Genomic DNA, 15479 nt, shown 5'->3' on the forward strand with positions numbered 1-15479 from the left:
TCCACATGTTATAAATGTGCACAACACAACAGGAGCCGCTTTCTCTTCTTTCTCTTTTTATTATTCAAACATTTAAAAACCGTAAAAATTTAAAATAAAATATGATCCCGAGTCACCAGTCACAGTTTACAAGTGTGACCTACACTGGGACCTTGCAAATTTGTCAAACAGTTTTGACTTTTTTCATTTAGAAATAAAACGAGAAACATGACACACCTAAAAACAATGTTAATTTTCAGCAAACAAAACGTGGCAGGGTCCATCACTCAGTCTGCGTGTTTGGAGGGTGAATCATTGTGTCTGTGATGTCGAAGGCATCTATGAGCTCCTGGGAAAGAAACAGTGGTTACATTAAAATTATGTACGGAAGCATAATACTACAGAGGATAATACTTCTCTGTGTTCGGGCCAACGTTTGCTAACCTTCCATATCTTTGGGCTGAAAGAGACGATGCACTGTTTACGGCTTTGGGATCCTCCAGCTTCCACCTCCCCCTCCTCTACAGGCGCTGAGACACAAAAACACAACACTGGTAAAATAATTCACCAAAGGACGTTTCATTATTAAGAATAATACAACCAAATGTTACATCTTCTCACCTATACAAGGCAATTTAGCATTATCCAGATACATCCGTGCCAAACCATCCTGAAACACAAAACAACACTGTCACGCCTGCTAACCGTCACTAGAGGGCAAACAAGCTGAACTGAAACAAACTTGACAGCACAGACAGCTCACCCTGATCAGAAAGGACGTGTGGAAAATGTTCTCTACTGTTCGCGAAAAGGACTTGGGGTCGATGACGAACTCGTAATACGATATTGGGGATGTCGCTGTTGTACAAACAAACACACATGAGCACATTAAAAAAACACAATGGTGAAATGTTAACGTCCGTGAGGTGGACTTCAAACTCACGATCATCTTGGTAATAACTCTTCAGGTATCCCAGGATCCTTTCAACTTCTTTCTCTGTTGCTTCTTGTTGGGAGTCTTCCATTTTCTTCAGCTGACAGACAAAAGTAACACGATGCAGTAAGTAGCTGGGAAATCAAACCCTCTCAATCTAAACTAATGTGAACATTGTCTTCAATTATAAAATGAAAAACAGCATTCTTAGAAAACTTGTGTTATTATTACATAACCATTAACTGAAAAAGCTCCAGTCAGAAAAGGTTTCCTCAAACACAGGTCCAGAACATCATCATTTTCTGATTTGCGTTATGATCCAGTGCCATATAAATCATTTTTTATCCTGCGACTTCAGTTCAGATTTGAGTTGGTGTGTTTGCGCGTCACATTTCCACCACAGTCTCAGATATGACTCACACTGCTTCTGAACTGTCTGTGGGAAGAATGAACATGTAACAGGCCGTTACTGATTAAAAGGCTAAACTGGACAGCAGTCCGCCTGCTAGTGATCTTGGGGAGGGAGGTTGCAGGTTAACCCCTCGAAATGCCCGTTCACTGGAGCCATGGCAGTGTGAGTTTAGCTACCTGGGTGGGCATTATCCTTTTGGTTTCCTTGCTTGGTAACTTCCGTTGCCGTTCCGTCCTTTGCTTTGGAGGAGGCGGCTCTGCATGAAATGAACCCATCCTGATCAAAAGAACCACAGGGATGAAAAAGTCAGCGACAGAAATTACTGCTGTGGGACAATAACAAACCAGCAACAATGCAATATGAACCTGTAATAAGTAATAAAAGCAATAGTAAAAGCCTGTTTAAACTACAAACTACATTGACAGTTTTCAAATTGTAGGCTTAATGTGCACTCCAGCACAACTCCAACAACGTCTTTTTCTGGGGACATCACAACGGCAATGAAGGTGCCTTTCCCATCATAAGAGGTTGTTGTAATAGACTTGTAGGTCCTGGCACTGATGTCTCAGCCGGCACGTAACATGCTGAGGTACTCACATGTAGTGGAAGGAAGGGGCCGTCCTGAAGCAGCACTCTGCTCTCCCGGCCACTCTGTGCCAAGCATCCTTGGGCAGGTAGCCATCGACCGCATCCCCGTTCTGCTGCTCTTCCTCCCCGTCTTCTAGTCGGTTGAGACCCATGAAGGACAGCTGTCGGAGGAGCAGAGAGATCTCGATATGACCACCGCAGTGTGTTCTGCTATTGAACTCGCATTACAATCAGACATTCTAATTTTCTACAATGCATATGGTTATATGATTATCATGTTCAGGGTGTGAAAAATGCAAAGTAAACTCTTAATATGACTCTTAACAAATTAAGTAAATGACTGTTAAAAGGACTAAAGGTGCAAATGCATGTTGCGATAACTTCAACTGTTTAAAAAAAATAAACTGCTTAATTTCAAGAGAGGTTTGTGATTGCTCAAATCCCCCAAACCAACTCTTTGCCTACGCAGTCATAACGTGTATACACAATAAAACTCACTCACAAGGTGCTCTGCAAAAGCGGTGGGATCGAACGTGTTGCCCTCAGCGAACAGCTGGGTGGCTTTCTCCTTTCCCAGGTCTGTGGCCACAACAAGGAGCTGGGCGTCCAGGGCTGCTTCTCTCGCCTGTCGGACTGCGACACAAATCAAACTGAATGATGATGATGATGACGATGATGATGGACTGCAGCCCCAAAATCAGCATTTGTTCAGCTGTATCACACTTACCATCTTTAAAAAGTTTGTTTGCTTCTTCTAAAACTTCTGTGAGTTTATTGTTGGAGGGACTCAGCATATCTTCCCTATTCTCTGAAAACACAAGAAGGGAATACATCAGAGATTTGTCAACAAATAAACAACAACAACAACAACCTGTCTGCGTGTGCGTCTCACTCACGTTGCACTGAGTTGATGAGGTCTCTGTACTTGCTCCGTATCTCCCTCCTGAGTCCGGGGTCATTGTCGTCGTCTGGCAGGTCAGCTGGGCCGAAGTCACAGCCGCCGTTGTCCCCGTCAGTCTGCGGTTGTTGCTCTCCTCTCCTTCCGCCAGCGGTGCCATTCTGCCGCGGAGATTCTTCATCACCGCCGCTCCTGGTCCTCTTCATCGTCAGTCAGTCAGTCCGCGGACGAGCTGTTTGTTGTTGAGAGGGAAACGCGTTGATGCAACACTTCCGATAAACAACATGTATGTTTCTGTTTGCGGAAGTAGCTTATAGATGGCTCGCCACCTTCTGACGGAAGAAAGAGGGCACGTGATTGTGGAGGTCGTTGTCAAATTGTTAACGTTATTCTAAACAGTAGCTAAACCTAACGTAGCCAAAGACGTTTGAAAAGTCAAGATAAAACCCCGCTACTTTATAGCTAATTTGTCAATGTAGGCCAGGTGGGAACTGTGTTAGTGTTAAATTAAATACAAGTCGATTAACTCATGTGATTAATGTAATGTATTCGGCCTACCGATCATGTCGTGCCGAATAAGTGCTAGATGACAACTAACTACACATTACGTTAGCTACTGAGGGACGATATTGGTCATTTACTTAACGCTAACGTAATCTGTTCACTAAAACCCAACAAAGTACAACCTTGACTATACTGTGAGTAGGCTAACAAGCGGTTCACAAACACCCTACAGCACATAAACATCCACCTTTAAATAAAATTAGTCAAAAATCGGCTGAAACAGGTGCAAAAACAAGCCGGGACAGCGGTTGACGCAAACACGGAAGTACTACACAGTTAACCATCTCGTTCCACTCGTCTGTATCTTTGGTGCTAACGTTTGTCGATGTTAGCTAGCAAAATCAGTTGTGTTAGCGACTTAGCTGAACGTTAGGATTCTTGTCTCTCCGGCCCCAACAAAGGCCAAACTAAAAGTAAACTCGCAGTGCGCTCTGGCTGCTGTTAGACCGGATCTGTTTAGTTTTTTTTAGGTAACTTCCACCCACCTGTGTTGCAGACTGAAGGCGCGCCAAGAGGATTTCATCAGTGTTGACGAAGATGAAGTTGGTTTTGTATTGGTGGCCTAACTGACAGATATCAAAGTGAAAATGAAAAAGAGAACGTCTTATTTTTAAACAACGTTATTTATTTATTTATCTTCTGCCCCAAACAAATACACACAACAAAGAACATATAAATACCAAACATCTATATTTTTTACTTACATTAAAAGTAGGCTATATAGTACCATAGATAAACGTATAGAGAAAATAACAGTTGTTTGGTGAACACTGTCATTGCCACATTTCAAGACAAATAAACATTTAAAAAGTTAATACTAATCATAAAACCCATACAACCCTAGTGGTTTTATGGGTTTTTATTGAGAAAATCAATCAATAATTACATACTGTTCATATTGTAAATACTATGTATAAACGAGTCAATTCTATTTCTTATCTTCTTATTATATTGTTTATTTTTTACTTTTTATTATTGTTTATAATTACTGTCCTTTGGCTGCTGTGACAAAGAAATTTCCCCATTTGCGGGACAAATAAAGGAATTCTGATTCTGATTCTGATAAATACCATCAATTCAGTAATTGGAGATCATACTGCACTGTCTCATGAAACTGATTGTGAGTCCTAAATATTGGCTACATTATTCTTACTTACAAATTATTCCAAAGTAAATATACAACTGAGAGAGAAATTGTTTAATAATATTACCTTTTTCACACACACACGGTCCAGAATCGACACAATTGTCTTTTCTTCGTCATTTTTTCATCTTTTCAATGTTTCGAATCAAATTTCTCGTCTGACGTGAAGTCTTCTAGTTACACGTCTCACGAATATGAAACTAACTTCAGTGACCGTTTGACACCAGCCGCCTGTAGGCGGGCGGCAGACAAAGCACGTCAGCACTGTGTGATCGTGCTCGTGCTCCACCGGCAGATGGCGCTCGTGACGAATATTTCAGGCGACAGAGCCGCTCTTCAGTGTTCAAGTAGTTGTTTTGTTGTCACGGTAACCACAAGCGTCCCTCCGTCACTTCCAGCTGTCCGACACGACCAGCTGTTGACGGTCTCTTCTCTTCAGAGTTTAAATTGTTTTTTGACACAATACGTTGTTTTGAGAGAATTTAGCTGAACATGATTACATGAAGTTAAATTGTAAGGCTCATTAGGCTCATAAAAGTTGCAGAGTGTTCCCCAATGGGTCCGTCGTGATTGATGTCACTATTATCACTGTAGCTTTTGTTCAAGGCATTTTATTTCTCATATCACACATACATAGATGGAATAGCAGGAATTAAAGAAACGAGGCCATAACGTTTGCCGAATTTACAAGAAGACCCAAATAAATAAGAATGTGTCATTGGTAGCGTTTCACAAAGTTTATAAAGTTTCTCTTCACTCAACAGCTCACAAAAGCGAGCGATTTTTTTAAGGGAGTCTGGGGGCTGTTGTTGACTGTAGTTGACGTGGCTGCTTTGACCTGTGGTGTTCAAGTTTGCTGTCTGTCTGCAAAAGGTTCTGACACTGTTGTAAACTTTTCTTAATGAGGATCAGATACATGTTATCCAGGAAATTCAAATGAATACCAAAAAAAAAAAAAAAAAACATAGAATATTATAGGCCTACTATTGATTTACAATTTTACTTATTGTATTCAGCTACATGTAAATTGAGGTGAAGTGTAGCCCTGATTTATGGGTCAATACACTTGACTTTCTCATATGTGCAGCCTGTAAACAAAGCTGTCTCTAAATGGTCAGGGGAAACTTCTCGAGCCTCTGTCTGTCATCCACAGCTGAGAGCGCAGCCTGTCTGGAAAGCCTCAGCTAATCCCTCCGTGACCTCCCTGTGGTGCTGGAGAGGCTGCAGGGGACCGAGAGCAGAAGCGATTTTGGAGCACCTGAAATCTGCGTCCAGGTAATTTACCCGTTGTTCCATCATGGGGGAGCTGAAGTCCACCTCTGCGGGGTCTCGCCTGGACCTGAACAACTTCGACTCGGCCGCTGCACAGAGCAGCCGGTATGTGTTGACGAGCCCCCGCTCTCTGCAGTCCTGTGCGCGGCTCGGTGTCAAACCTGTTGAACTCCTCATCAAATCGCTGAACGAGCGGATTGCTGAGCGGAGTGACGTGCCTTTTGAGGCCGTGAGAGTCATGCACGAATCCTACGAAAAGGAGAGAATGAAGCGTTTGCAAATGTGCCGTGAGGAGAGGGAGAGGATTATCCAGGCGGCTGAGGAGGACAGGTGGTCAGGCGGTAAAGTCTCGGGCCTGGAGGTGGTGCCTGAGACCAAACTGAGAGATCACTCAACGGGCCCCATCACATATGCAGATCTGTGCCTTAGAGGGAAATCTGTGCTCTCTGCTCACCCAGACAGGAGCACCGTGAGCACCATCAGCCTGGGAGACCTCAGGTACTCCCCAGCGACTGAGGTGCAGCTGCGGAGGCTCACCAAGGACATCAGGAAGCAGATGTGCGTCACCGTGTCAGAGACTGACCGCAAGATAGCAGCTCTGATGCTGGTGAAGCACCAGGAGGAGCAGGATGCCCTGAAGCTCTGCCAGCAGGAGGAGCAGGAGCGAGAGGAGGCCCGCAGGCAGGAGGAGGCCCGGCGAGCTCAGGTCGAGAAAGAGAGGAGGAGGAAACTGAAGCAGGGTATGAAGCGCTGGCATGAGGAGCTGGAGGCCCGCAGGAGGCTGAGGGGGCGACTGGAGGAGCAGAAAGCGGGACAACTCGAGCAGGAGGTGATGCTGCAAGAGGACAGGTGGAGGAGGCTGAAAGAGGAGGTGGAGGAGCAGCGCAGAGAGAAGATAGAAGCTGCACAGAAGGAGGCAGAGGGGCGCAAAGTCTACCAGGAGAAGCTGCTGAGGGAGAAGCAGGAGGTGGAGAAAAGGAGGCTGGAGAGGGAGAGACAGGTCGCAGCGGAGAGGGCGCAGAAGGCCAGGAGGAGCAAGGTGTCGCAGGAGAAGGAGAAGAGGAAGAGGCTGGAGGAGGGGAACCGCAGGGAGCTGCTACGACACATCCTGCTCAAGCAGCAGGTGGAGCAGCAGGTGGAGGAAGAGGAGGCGCAGACGAGGGGCGCACTTGAGGAGAAGCTGCGACACTCCTGCGAGAAGCGCGCCCAGGCTGCGGAGGCGCGGCTGAGGGAGCTGCAGGAGCGGTCGGTCCAGGAGGACGAGCAGATCCAGAGAGCTCGCCTGAGGGCCGAGCTGCAGAGCTTCCAGCAGCTCACACACAAACGGATCCTGGTCCAGCTGAGCCAGCGGCGCACCGACAGAGCCGCCATGCACGCCTCGGCCCGGCACAGGGCCAGAGCGCAGCAGACACAGGAGCGCAACAAACACAGGCAGCTCTGCCACCAGAGGCTGAGGGAGAGGATGCAGAGGGAGGAGGAGGAGGCGAGGAGGGTCAGAGAGAGCTACATCTCCACGAAGGAGTGGAGGAGGGAGAGGCTGAGGAGGCAGCGGGAGCAGATCCAGGAGGAGGCGCACAGGCTGGCTCGGGCCTCCTTTCACATGAGGGAGAGAGTGAGGCAGCAGACGCACAGACGGACCTTTGATCAGATGGCCCGGGAGGCTCAGCTGACTGCCTACATGAGCCGCATGAAACTATGACAGGAATGATTAACTCCCAAACACTCTCCACATGTGCACCTCCTCTCAGAGGTTCCAGACTGACTCATCCACAGCTGCTCAGAAGAGGAGCTGCAGTAAAATGAGTGAATTCAGATATTTGAAACACATCCCTCATATCTGCAGTCTGGGAATGTCTTAAGAACTTGCCACATAAGTATGTGGATGTGTTATAACAGGGTGCAGCTGGAGGGTGAATGTTGGGGCTCCGAGCTGCAGGGGCCCTGGAACAATGACTCACAAAGCCAGAGTTTCATTTGATATGATACTGTAGTGTGAGAGCCCTTGAGACTGTGCCATATATTTTCCATTTTCTACGTTTACAATGATACATTTCTAAAAGTTTAGAATCAAACTGTGGGGTTCTGACTTTGTGCTGGCCTCCCACCAGGATAATACAAACTAAAGCAGTGCTTAACAGCAGTGGTTCACAACATTTTCTGGCTCGTGACCCCATAAAATCAGGCCTCGTCTTGTTCTGGTCCCTTCGTGTCTGTGAACAGATCTTTGCCTCTCAGATATTAAAGGGGCACTGTGGGGTTTTGGTGAAGGAAGTCAAACTCAAAAAGGTCCTAATACAAGAGATATATATATTTGTTTTCAGTAATAGAAGAAACAAGCTGTGTTGATTTATCTTTGGACTCCTTGGGGGTCCCATCCCCTAAGTTGGGACCTAAAAATTGGGGTATAACCAGAGCTTCCATATATAGTAACAAAAAACATCTTTGCTCTGTTTTTCTTAGATATACATACCCCTTATGAAAATTTTACATGAATGCAACACGTACATGGATTCAAGCAGTTTGTATTGAGTGAACCAGCATGACACAGTGTGTTGTAACACCCTGCAGTGGCCTGGATGTAGGGGGCGGAGGATCAGCCTGCAGAAAGCTGAGCTGTACTCTACAGCTGCAGGCCAGAGAGTGAAGGGTTAAATTGTAGTGCATATCCACTGGGGTGCTTGAAGGCTGACATCAGTGTTTTTAATTTGATATGAGCAGCCATTAGCCACCAGAAGTCTGCAGATAAGAGGGGCATTGTGGGAAAATTTAAAGTGGGTTAAAGATGAGCCAAGCTGCAGCGCTCTGGATGAGCGGCGAAGAGTCAGAATGATGGTTAATGTGTAACTGACCATTGTGTTTATCTTATCCTCTGACTTTTGATAGTGTTTACCTTCTAAGCATGTTTCACTAGAGGCATTTTTAAAAGCTATAATGTATCTGTGTAATAATTAGAACGGATTAACAAAACATTTAAACATCAAGACTGAAAGTAGAATTAAATGTGTTGAATTTCTCCGTTTGTGGTGTGATGATGTAAAGATATTCTTTAATAAACAGACTTTCAGTATTTCACAATTTCTGAGATTTTATAACTTTCTATTATTTGTATGTTTTATTGCGTCTTAATAAATAAAACATACTTTATAGCGTGACATTTTGCTTCCATACCTATATTTAGCTGTTCCACTCAGCACACCCATGTCCATCTCTCAGTGGTGGTTGATGAAAGGCAGGTGCCATGTGACACTTTGGCCATTTGAAATAACTTGGCATCAGATACTTTGCAAAACACGTTGTGTGAGGACTTAAAAGAGCAAGACATTAATGAGTGGAATAGGCCATCGTGACATGAGCAGACATGTTTTTATTTCATGTGAACTTCTGCATGTAGTAAAGGAGGAACTGGAAGAGAAACAGCAGGCGTCAGTAAAAATGAGATGACCCTGATTCTGAGTGAAACATCTGTGACTGGAGGTTATGTACAGTACCTACCGTCAGCCACATGTTTCTGTCTGACTCACATATGATTAAAAGGTGCAATGTGTAAGATGTGGCCGGAATTTTAGTTAAAAACATTCAAAAAATGAACTAACATCAACAGAATGTTGTGACGTTCTGTCAAAAGACATCTATGCACTGTTCTGCAGGGGTGTCTACTGAAGTTAGCATGCTAACCCCAGCCTGTCCTGTCTTTCACGAGCTCTCTTCGCTTTTTTGTCCAATAAATAAACTAAATAAACTAAAAAAATAATCTTAAATCTTTTTTCCTTACTAAACAGAAAAATACAACAATGGCTGGTAACTGCATGGCTAACTGAGCTAACTGCAGCTTGTAGCCTCAGCCATAGATATCTACAGCAAAGAGTACAGTGAGTTGCAGTTAGCAGCTATCCTGGTGATATATTCTCCCCTCTTTGTTTGTAGATTGGCCATATCCTACACATTGCAACTTTAAAGCAACATTATGTAGAAATTGGCATTTTGTGCACAGTGGAACATCACTGTTGTAAATACAAATACAAGGTTTGTAACAATTTGATAGACTTAATCTACCTCACGTCCAAGAGGCTTTGTCAGCTGTACTACTAAAGAGATTATACAAAAAGTATCTTGTTCATCTGCACTATTGCACGCTGTAAGTCTGGACCTGTTCTCACGCTCCTGACTCAACAAACTAAGAAATAGTTAAAAATGCACGACACAGATCTCCCATTGTTTGGGTAACAGATAGTTTCGGATCATTTGGCTGTTCCTGTAAGTCTATCTAGGTACTGGGATTTCACCACTGAACATGCCATGCTTAGTATCTGTCTCAGGCATTATAAAAGGCCTCAAGAAGGCTTATTGAATTCAAACTTGGCAACATACGCCTTGTGCCCTTTTTGTCAGCCTTCGATTAAAAACTTGTCCAGTGAGGACAATATATTAGCTATCAAATTCTTTAAACACAATGGAGAGATCTTTTGATACACAAACAATGGCTGGACCAAGATAAACTCTCTTCGAAGGCACATTGTCTTCTCAATCTAAGTAGTTCACACCTCGCAGTCTTTTCAACAGGTGCTCACAGTTTTCCTCTCAAGCGTCAGTGGCACACTGAAATGAACTTTCTCTCTCAGTCGTCATGCAGCCCAAGAGCCAGCACCATCGGGAGCCCGACCCCGAGGATGAGAGTGAGGCTCTCCAGGAGCCCCAGGTGTCGCTGCTGGTGGGGCTCGGCTCCTGCGTGGTGCTCCAGGTCAGAGGGGGGTTGGCCCGTCTTGCCGCTGCTGATCTCAGGGAGAACGTGCACCGTGGCCACGTAGAGGAAAGTCCCGGCAGAGAAGAGCATTCCCACACCTGTCGCGCCGAGCTGGCTCTGAGATGAACTGCCAGACTACAGATACAAATACATCATATCAAATAACACAAAACACCAAGCCGGGGATATAATGTGTCTTGTTTGGCTGAGGTGTGCTTTCTTACCGCGTGTAATATGAAGTAAGTGGTGATGGCGAGTATGGGTGCTGCAGCTGAAAAGGCCAGTAAGTGTCCCTGAATGTACTTGTTTTCAAGGCCTGCGTGCATCAGAAAGGAGACCAGACCGAAAGCTGCAGGCGCCTACGAGATAAGAAAGACAGGTCAGGTGTTATTACCAGCTCTATATAACATCGTGTTTATGATCAGTATACATGTCACCCTCAGAGAACCTCACCTTGTGTAGAATCACAGCAAAAAACACGATAACTTGCACTGTCACTTGCCCCGTGGCCACAGCTGCACCCAGAGCAAATCCATCAGCTACGTGCAAACAAAAACCTTATTAATGGCCACAGCAATCGAATTCTTTATTGCACGTTTGTGCCTTTTCATCGAACTGATGGATGAGTCTGGTTTGATCTTTCTGCCATGCCGCATGCCAAGTTTTGCCAGATCTGAACCGAGCTAGACTCTGCGCTGTGCTATAGACTCAAAGTAAAGCCATAAAAGTCTCAAACAGTGAAGGAATCACATGCTGAGTCACATGAGGAAATGAACAGCTCCAGCGCCTCTTTGGGGATTTTCCATGCTTGTGGTCTTGTGTATGTTGAGCGAACACAGGTCAATAGAAAGTGTTGGGTCAGGGTGTATCAGTACCTGCGGCGTGAATCACCAGCCCCAAAGTGGCCGTGATGCCCACACTGTTCTTCTGGGCTGAAACGAGACATTGCACAAGTTGTGTTGATTTCTGTAGAGCACGGTTTTCTACTATATGAAGCTGGTGAAAGAGCCCTGCCAACTTACCCTGCGTGGAGAAGTAACCTCCGATCTGATCCACCACAAACATGAGGGTGAACCCGACGGTTAGAGCCACCCCGATGAAGAACCGAGGTGGGGGGCCACTCTCTGCGGAAGTTGTGTTTTTTCCACTGGCGTTCAGGCCGGACGGCACATCAGAGGAGGAGGAGGATGCTGCGGGGAGAAGATGAAGGACGGGCAGAGCTTTTGATCAAATCCACATAAAAGATAACGAGGCACAGGTTCAGACTGCTTTCATCCACATGTGCTTCAGTGAAACGCAGGTGGGTGAGAGCGTGTGATCGGAGGGGAAGGAAGGAAATGGGTCAGGATCCAGTTCATTTTCATGTTTGTGTGAAGAGTTTGTGCACACTGCTCACCTCTCCATGACTCCTCCAGTAAGCCCACTCCCTCGGGGATGACGACGGCCAGTGCTGTCCCACACAGCAGTCCTGCCCCCAGGATGGACACAAACTGCAGGCTTTTCTGGGGGACGGACACATGATTATAGCTCATCTGGGGGATTCATTCTCCCCCCCCCCACACTGATTTACCTCAGCTGGAAGGACTCATCAGAGCACAGAGTGCTGCAGTAACACTCATTCATAAAGGGAAAAACACTACCAGTGTGAATCAAGTATATGGGGGCACAGATGAAAAGGCAAACACTGCAGGTTTTGGTGCCATTGCTCAGTTAACGCAGCACCACGACTGTTATGTAATAATATGATGAATAATAAAATAAAGTGAAACGTCTCACCTCGGAGAATCTGAACAGCAGCGGGATGAATCCGAGGAAAAAACAGCCCACAAACATCGCAACAGATATAAAAGTGATAGTCAGCCCTCCGTCCATGGCGACGTCTGGTTCCTCCTCACACAGCTCAGTCTGCAGACGTGCTACATGTCAGATCCTGCTCCCAGCTGACTGTCTGCCTCCTGTTACCGCTGCGTTTTATTACCCGGACCGTGAGAGACTCAAGTGCCATACTGCCTCTTCCACGTCGCGCCTCGGTCTCCGCTCACCACAGCTGCACCTCCCTCCCTCCCACCCAGCGTCGGATACTGGAGCGCTGCACCTCCCCTCCTCTCCCCCGTCACCCCCCGCTCCTCCAATCATCTACCTCCATTTTTTTCTCCCCCCCCCTACAACAAAAAATGTAGCCTACATCATTTTAACTACTTTTCTGATAGGCTGAGATGTTTCACGCATCCAATCCACAGAAAGTCAGTGGTGCCCAACCTCAGGGTCGGGACCCCCGAAAGAGGTCGCGAGATAAATCTAAGAGATCTGCAGGAACTGAGACTAATGTTTCTGCCGATTTATCTTTTTTTTTTTTCAAAAAAAATCATCCTGTTTGAATTGTGCCATCAAGTGCACATATGATGACTGTCAATGACTGATGACTTCAAACGGGATAAAACATGTATTTGTCCCTTCCCATTCATTCAAAGGGGCTTTATTGGCATGAAAGTTTCAATAACAATGTTGCTAAAGCATCAAAATACAATTTGTCCAAACCCATTCTCACTGACTCCTGTACAATCCACCAGAAGGTGGGGAAGGAGCTGACTTCAGCACTCTATCCCCCCAGTGCAGTCCCAGAGCTGCTCACAGATGGGGAAAAAATAAACTATGGGTAGTGGTTAGACGAAAACAAACAAACAAACAAAATTGTGTTTTATCTAAAGATATTTTGATGTCTCTTTGTAATAATTAATTGGTAGTGACGGTCATAAGCCAAAGTTTGATTGACATCTGATGTTACAGGTTTTGTTTTATATAATTTCCTGTTTGTATAAAATGTTTTAGTTTGTTGTTTGTTTAGCAAACCACTGAAACAGCCATTATTATAGATATCACCGCTTCTCTCGCAAGACCCGCCCTCTGATTGGCTTGCGTACATCGGTTTTCTATGAAACCAGTGACTCCTGTATGAGGGAATTTTATTTTCAACGGCTTTCTATACTTTTCTGTGAGGAAAAATGTTATTTCTTGTTTCAAAAGTTAGCTGTAGTTGCTTTAAGTGACTATCGGGATAATGACAAAGAAAAAACTCTTATTGCAGACAAACTTGATTAAATACAGATTTATTGTTCAAAGAGCTGGGGGGGGGGGGGGGTACAGATATATGCAGTGTATATCTGTTGTACAGACGGCCCTTTGGAAAGAGTAATAAAATGAGAGTCAAATGCTGAGATCTGCTATTGTTACTGTTCCTATCTAGAAAAATGTAAAACTAAAAAAAGGCAAAGCACACGAAACACATTCTACTTGTGCACAGTTCTGAGACGCAGAGACATTTCACTACCCATCCTGAATACATTGTAGAAACAAGCAGAGAACTTCTCTTGGAGAGTACTTGGCCGTTTACAAAAAGAAAAAAAACAAACAATTTATTTCCAGTGAGTCCCACTGTTTGTACAGACATTATGAGGATAATTGGAAATAACACAATTCATCTCAGTGATCCTAGACTTGGAATTAGAAAAAAACTACGGGAAATCATTGCAGCTGTCAGACTGACAAGCGTATATCTGTGATCAGATGAAATGCCACGACATGGGACTGGACACCAATACGTTTGGTTACAGTAGAAAATGTACAATTTCTGGTTAGCTAGGGAACCATCTCTTTGAAGCTGTTTAAATACAGCCATCACACCATTACTTAAGCCATTTTCATCTTACCAGAAGTTGTGGAATTAACCTACATTCAGCATTGAAGCACAGGAAGCTGTTAAGACGAGATGAGAGTATCTCTCTCTCTCAGAGCTGGACAGTATATGTTATTTTGACAGGACACATTCAGAGATTTCAAGACATCTCAGAGGTATAAAAAATGAAGAGGTATAAAATATAAAAACCACCTTATCATGACTAGAGGAGCACCAGACTCTGTGGCGTCAAACAATTCTCCTGTTAGTACCATAATGGACAAATTATGGATCATCACACCCACAGGGGGGCGTGCCCTTCTCTGTCAATCATATAAGTGAAAGTAAGATTAGTGCACATTTCCCACAATGGTCTTCTGAGCAGCTGGATAATACAGGTTTCACGTCATGGTCCAATAAAAACTGGTCCATAGTGGCAGACTGTAGTGGTACTGCGTCTGCAGAACTTTGCTTTGCTTTACCAACAGTCTTCTTTATGTTTAATGGGGTAGCTCATAGTGTCGGCTTGACTAAGGGAGAAATGAAATGACAGAAACAAGAAGCCTGACAAATCCTGAGTAATGTCATAATTGGGCACTGCGTTTCACATTATCATTTTATGTTAACATATGTATTTTTGTCTTCCTGATACCTGAAAAGAAGCTGCTTAATATGGCTGAGGCAGATCAGGGATAGGTTAAAGGGGCTCTATGGAACAATTTGTAGCAATTTGCATGTGTTAACAACTTTTTTATTGGCCAGATGTAAGCGGAGAGTAATGTGATGCGAAAAATTAGACTTTACACATGTTCTCCAGTGCCTCGTCCCTTACTAACAGCTAACAGAAAGCATCAGTAGCTGTAACGTAACGTTAGTTTAGAAATGGAGCCTGCGAACATAAACTAATGACCCGCTTCCAGCACAACACAGAAGTTCCACAGAGCCCCTTTAACCATGTAATCTGTATAGAGTTGTAGTGCACTACTATTGCTGCAGTAGAGGCCTCACAAAGCTGGTAACTCCATCTGCAAATGGAACGTAAAATTTAGGGGCGATACGCGTTACTTCACAACAACTCGAGATGCAAAATTATTAATATATCTTACATTTCTTTCAATGAGGGGAGGGGTCATTGCAGTATTCAATTGCATAAAGTTAAGGTTTGAAAATGAGTAGAATGGTAAAAAGACCTGGACCTCATTCATTGGTGTAACGCTTGAGTGGCCTCGCCAAAATTTGATATGTTATCACCAAAACTGCGCAAAGTAAAGGTG

General features: G+C 44.6%; 3 protein-coding genes across 4 annotated transcripts; 1 reads left to right on the forward strand and 2 right to left on the reverse strand.

Annotated features, from left to right (window-relative positions):
• Positions 1 to 39: 39 nt before the first annotated feature.
• On the reverse strand, positions 40 to 3918 carry nsmce4a (NSE4 homolog A, SMC5-SMC6 complex component). 2 transcript variants are annotated; one of them, XM_073481233.1, is made up of 11 exons: positions 3861 to 3918; positions 2810 to 3043; positions 2641 to 2721; positions 2416 to 2546; positions 1923 to 2074; positions 1502 to 1601; positions 923 to 1013; positions 743 to 837; positions 601 to 649; positions 424 to 509; positions 40 to 328 (listed from the first exon to the last, which is right to left on the reverse strand). In XM_073481233.1, exons 2-11 carry the CDS (start codon positions 3015 to 3017, stop codon positions 263 to 265), a joined length of 1059 nt encoding a protein of 352 aa, XP_073337334.1. In that variant the 5' UTR covers positions 3018 to 3043; positions 3861 to 3918; the 3' UTR covers positions 40 to 262. The 2 variants fall into 2 exon arrangements, with proteins under 2 accessions (XP_073337334.1, XP_073337335.1); XM_073481234.1 differs by lacking the exon at positions 3861 to 3918 and adding an exon at positions 3141 to 3781.
• Positions 3919 to 5816: 1898 nt separating this feature from the next.
• Positions 5817 to 7490, forward strand: LOC141009555 (coiled-coil domain-containing protein 185-like). Its single transcript, XM_073482207.1, has one exon. The coding sequence runs from the start codon at positions 5817 to 5819 to the stop codon at positions 7488 to 7490; it is 1674 nt and encodes a 557-aa protein (XP_073338308.1).
• A 1645-nt stretch (positions 7491 to 9135) lies between these two features.
• Positions 9136 to 12552, reverse strand: LOC141009742 (zinc transporter ZIP9). The gene is made up of 7 exons (XM_073482436.1): positions 12309 to 12552; positions 11929 to 12034; positions 11555 to 11722; positions 11408 to 11464; positions 10986 to 11071; positions 10757 to 10891; positions 9136 to 10667 (listed from the first exon to the last, which is right to left on the reverse strand). The coding sequence occupies exons 1-7, from the start codon at positions 12402 to 12404 to the stop codon at positions 10407 to 10409; spliced, it is 909 nt and encodes a 302-aa protein (XP_073338537.1). The 5' UTR covers positions 12405 to 12552; the 3' UTR covers positions 9136 to 10406.
• Between the last annotated feature and the right edge of the window lie 2927 nt (positions 12553 to 15479).

This window comes from Pagrus major, chromosome 15 (genome assembly GCF_040436345.1).
Source record: "Pagrus major chromosome 15, Pma_NU_1.0".
NCBI classification, from domain to species: Eukaryota; Metazoa; Chordata; class Actinopteri; order Spariformes; family Sparidae; genus Pagrus; species Pagrus major.

Coding starts and splice junctions, on each gene's coding strand:
- nsmce4a (XM_073481233.1), bottom strand. CDS start 3,017: ATGAAGAGGACCAGGAGCGGCGGTGATGAAGAATCTCCGCGGCAGAAT. Junction 650..742: donor ACACGTCCTTTCTGATCAGG/GTGAGCTGTCTG, acceptor TTTGTGTTTCAG/GATGGTTTGGCACGGATGTA. Junction 329..423: donor TCAGCCCAAAGATATGGAAG/GTTAGCAAACGT, acceptor TTTCTTTCCCAG/GAGCTCATAGATGCCTTCGA.
- LOC141009555 (XM_073482207.1), top strand. CDS start 5,817: ATGGGGGAGCTGAAGTCCACCTCTGCGGGGTCTCGCCTGGACCTGAAC.
- LOC141009742 (XM_073482436.1), bottom strand. CDS start 12,404: ATGGACGGAGGGCTGACTATCACTTTTATATCTGTTGCGATGTTTGTG. Junction 11,072..11,407: donor GCTGGTGATTCACGCCGCAG/GTACTGATACAC, acceptor GTTTGCACGTAG/CTGATGGATTTGCTCTGGGT. Junction 10,892..10,985: donor TTGCTGTGATTCTACACAAG/GTGAGGTTCTCT, acceptor CTTATCTCGTAG/GCGCCTGCAGCTTTCGGTCT.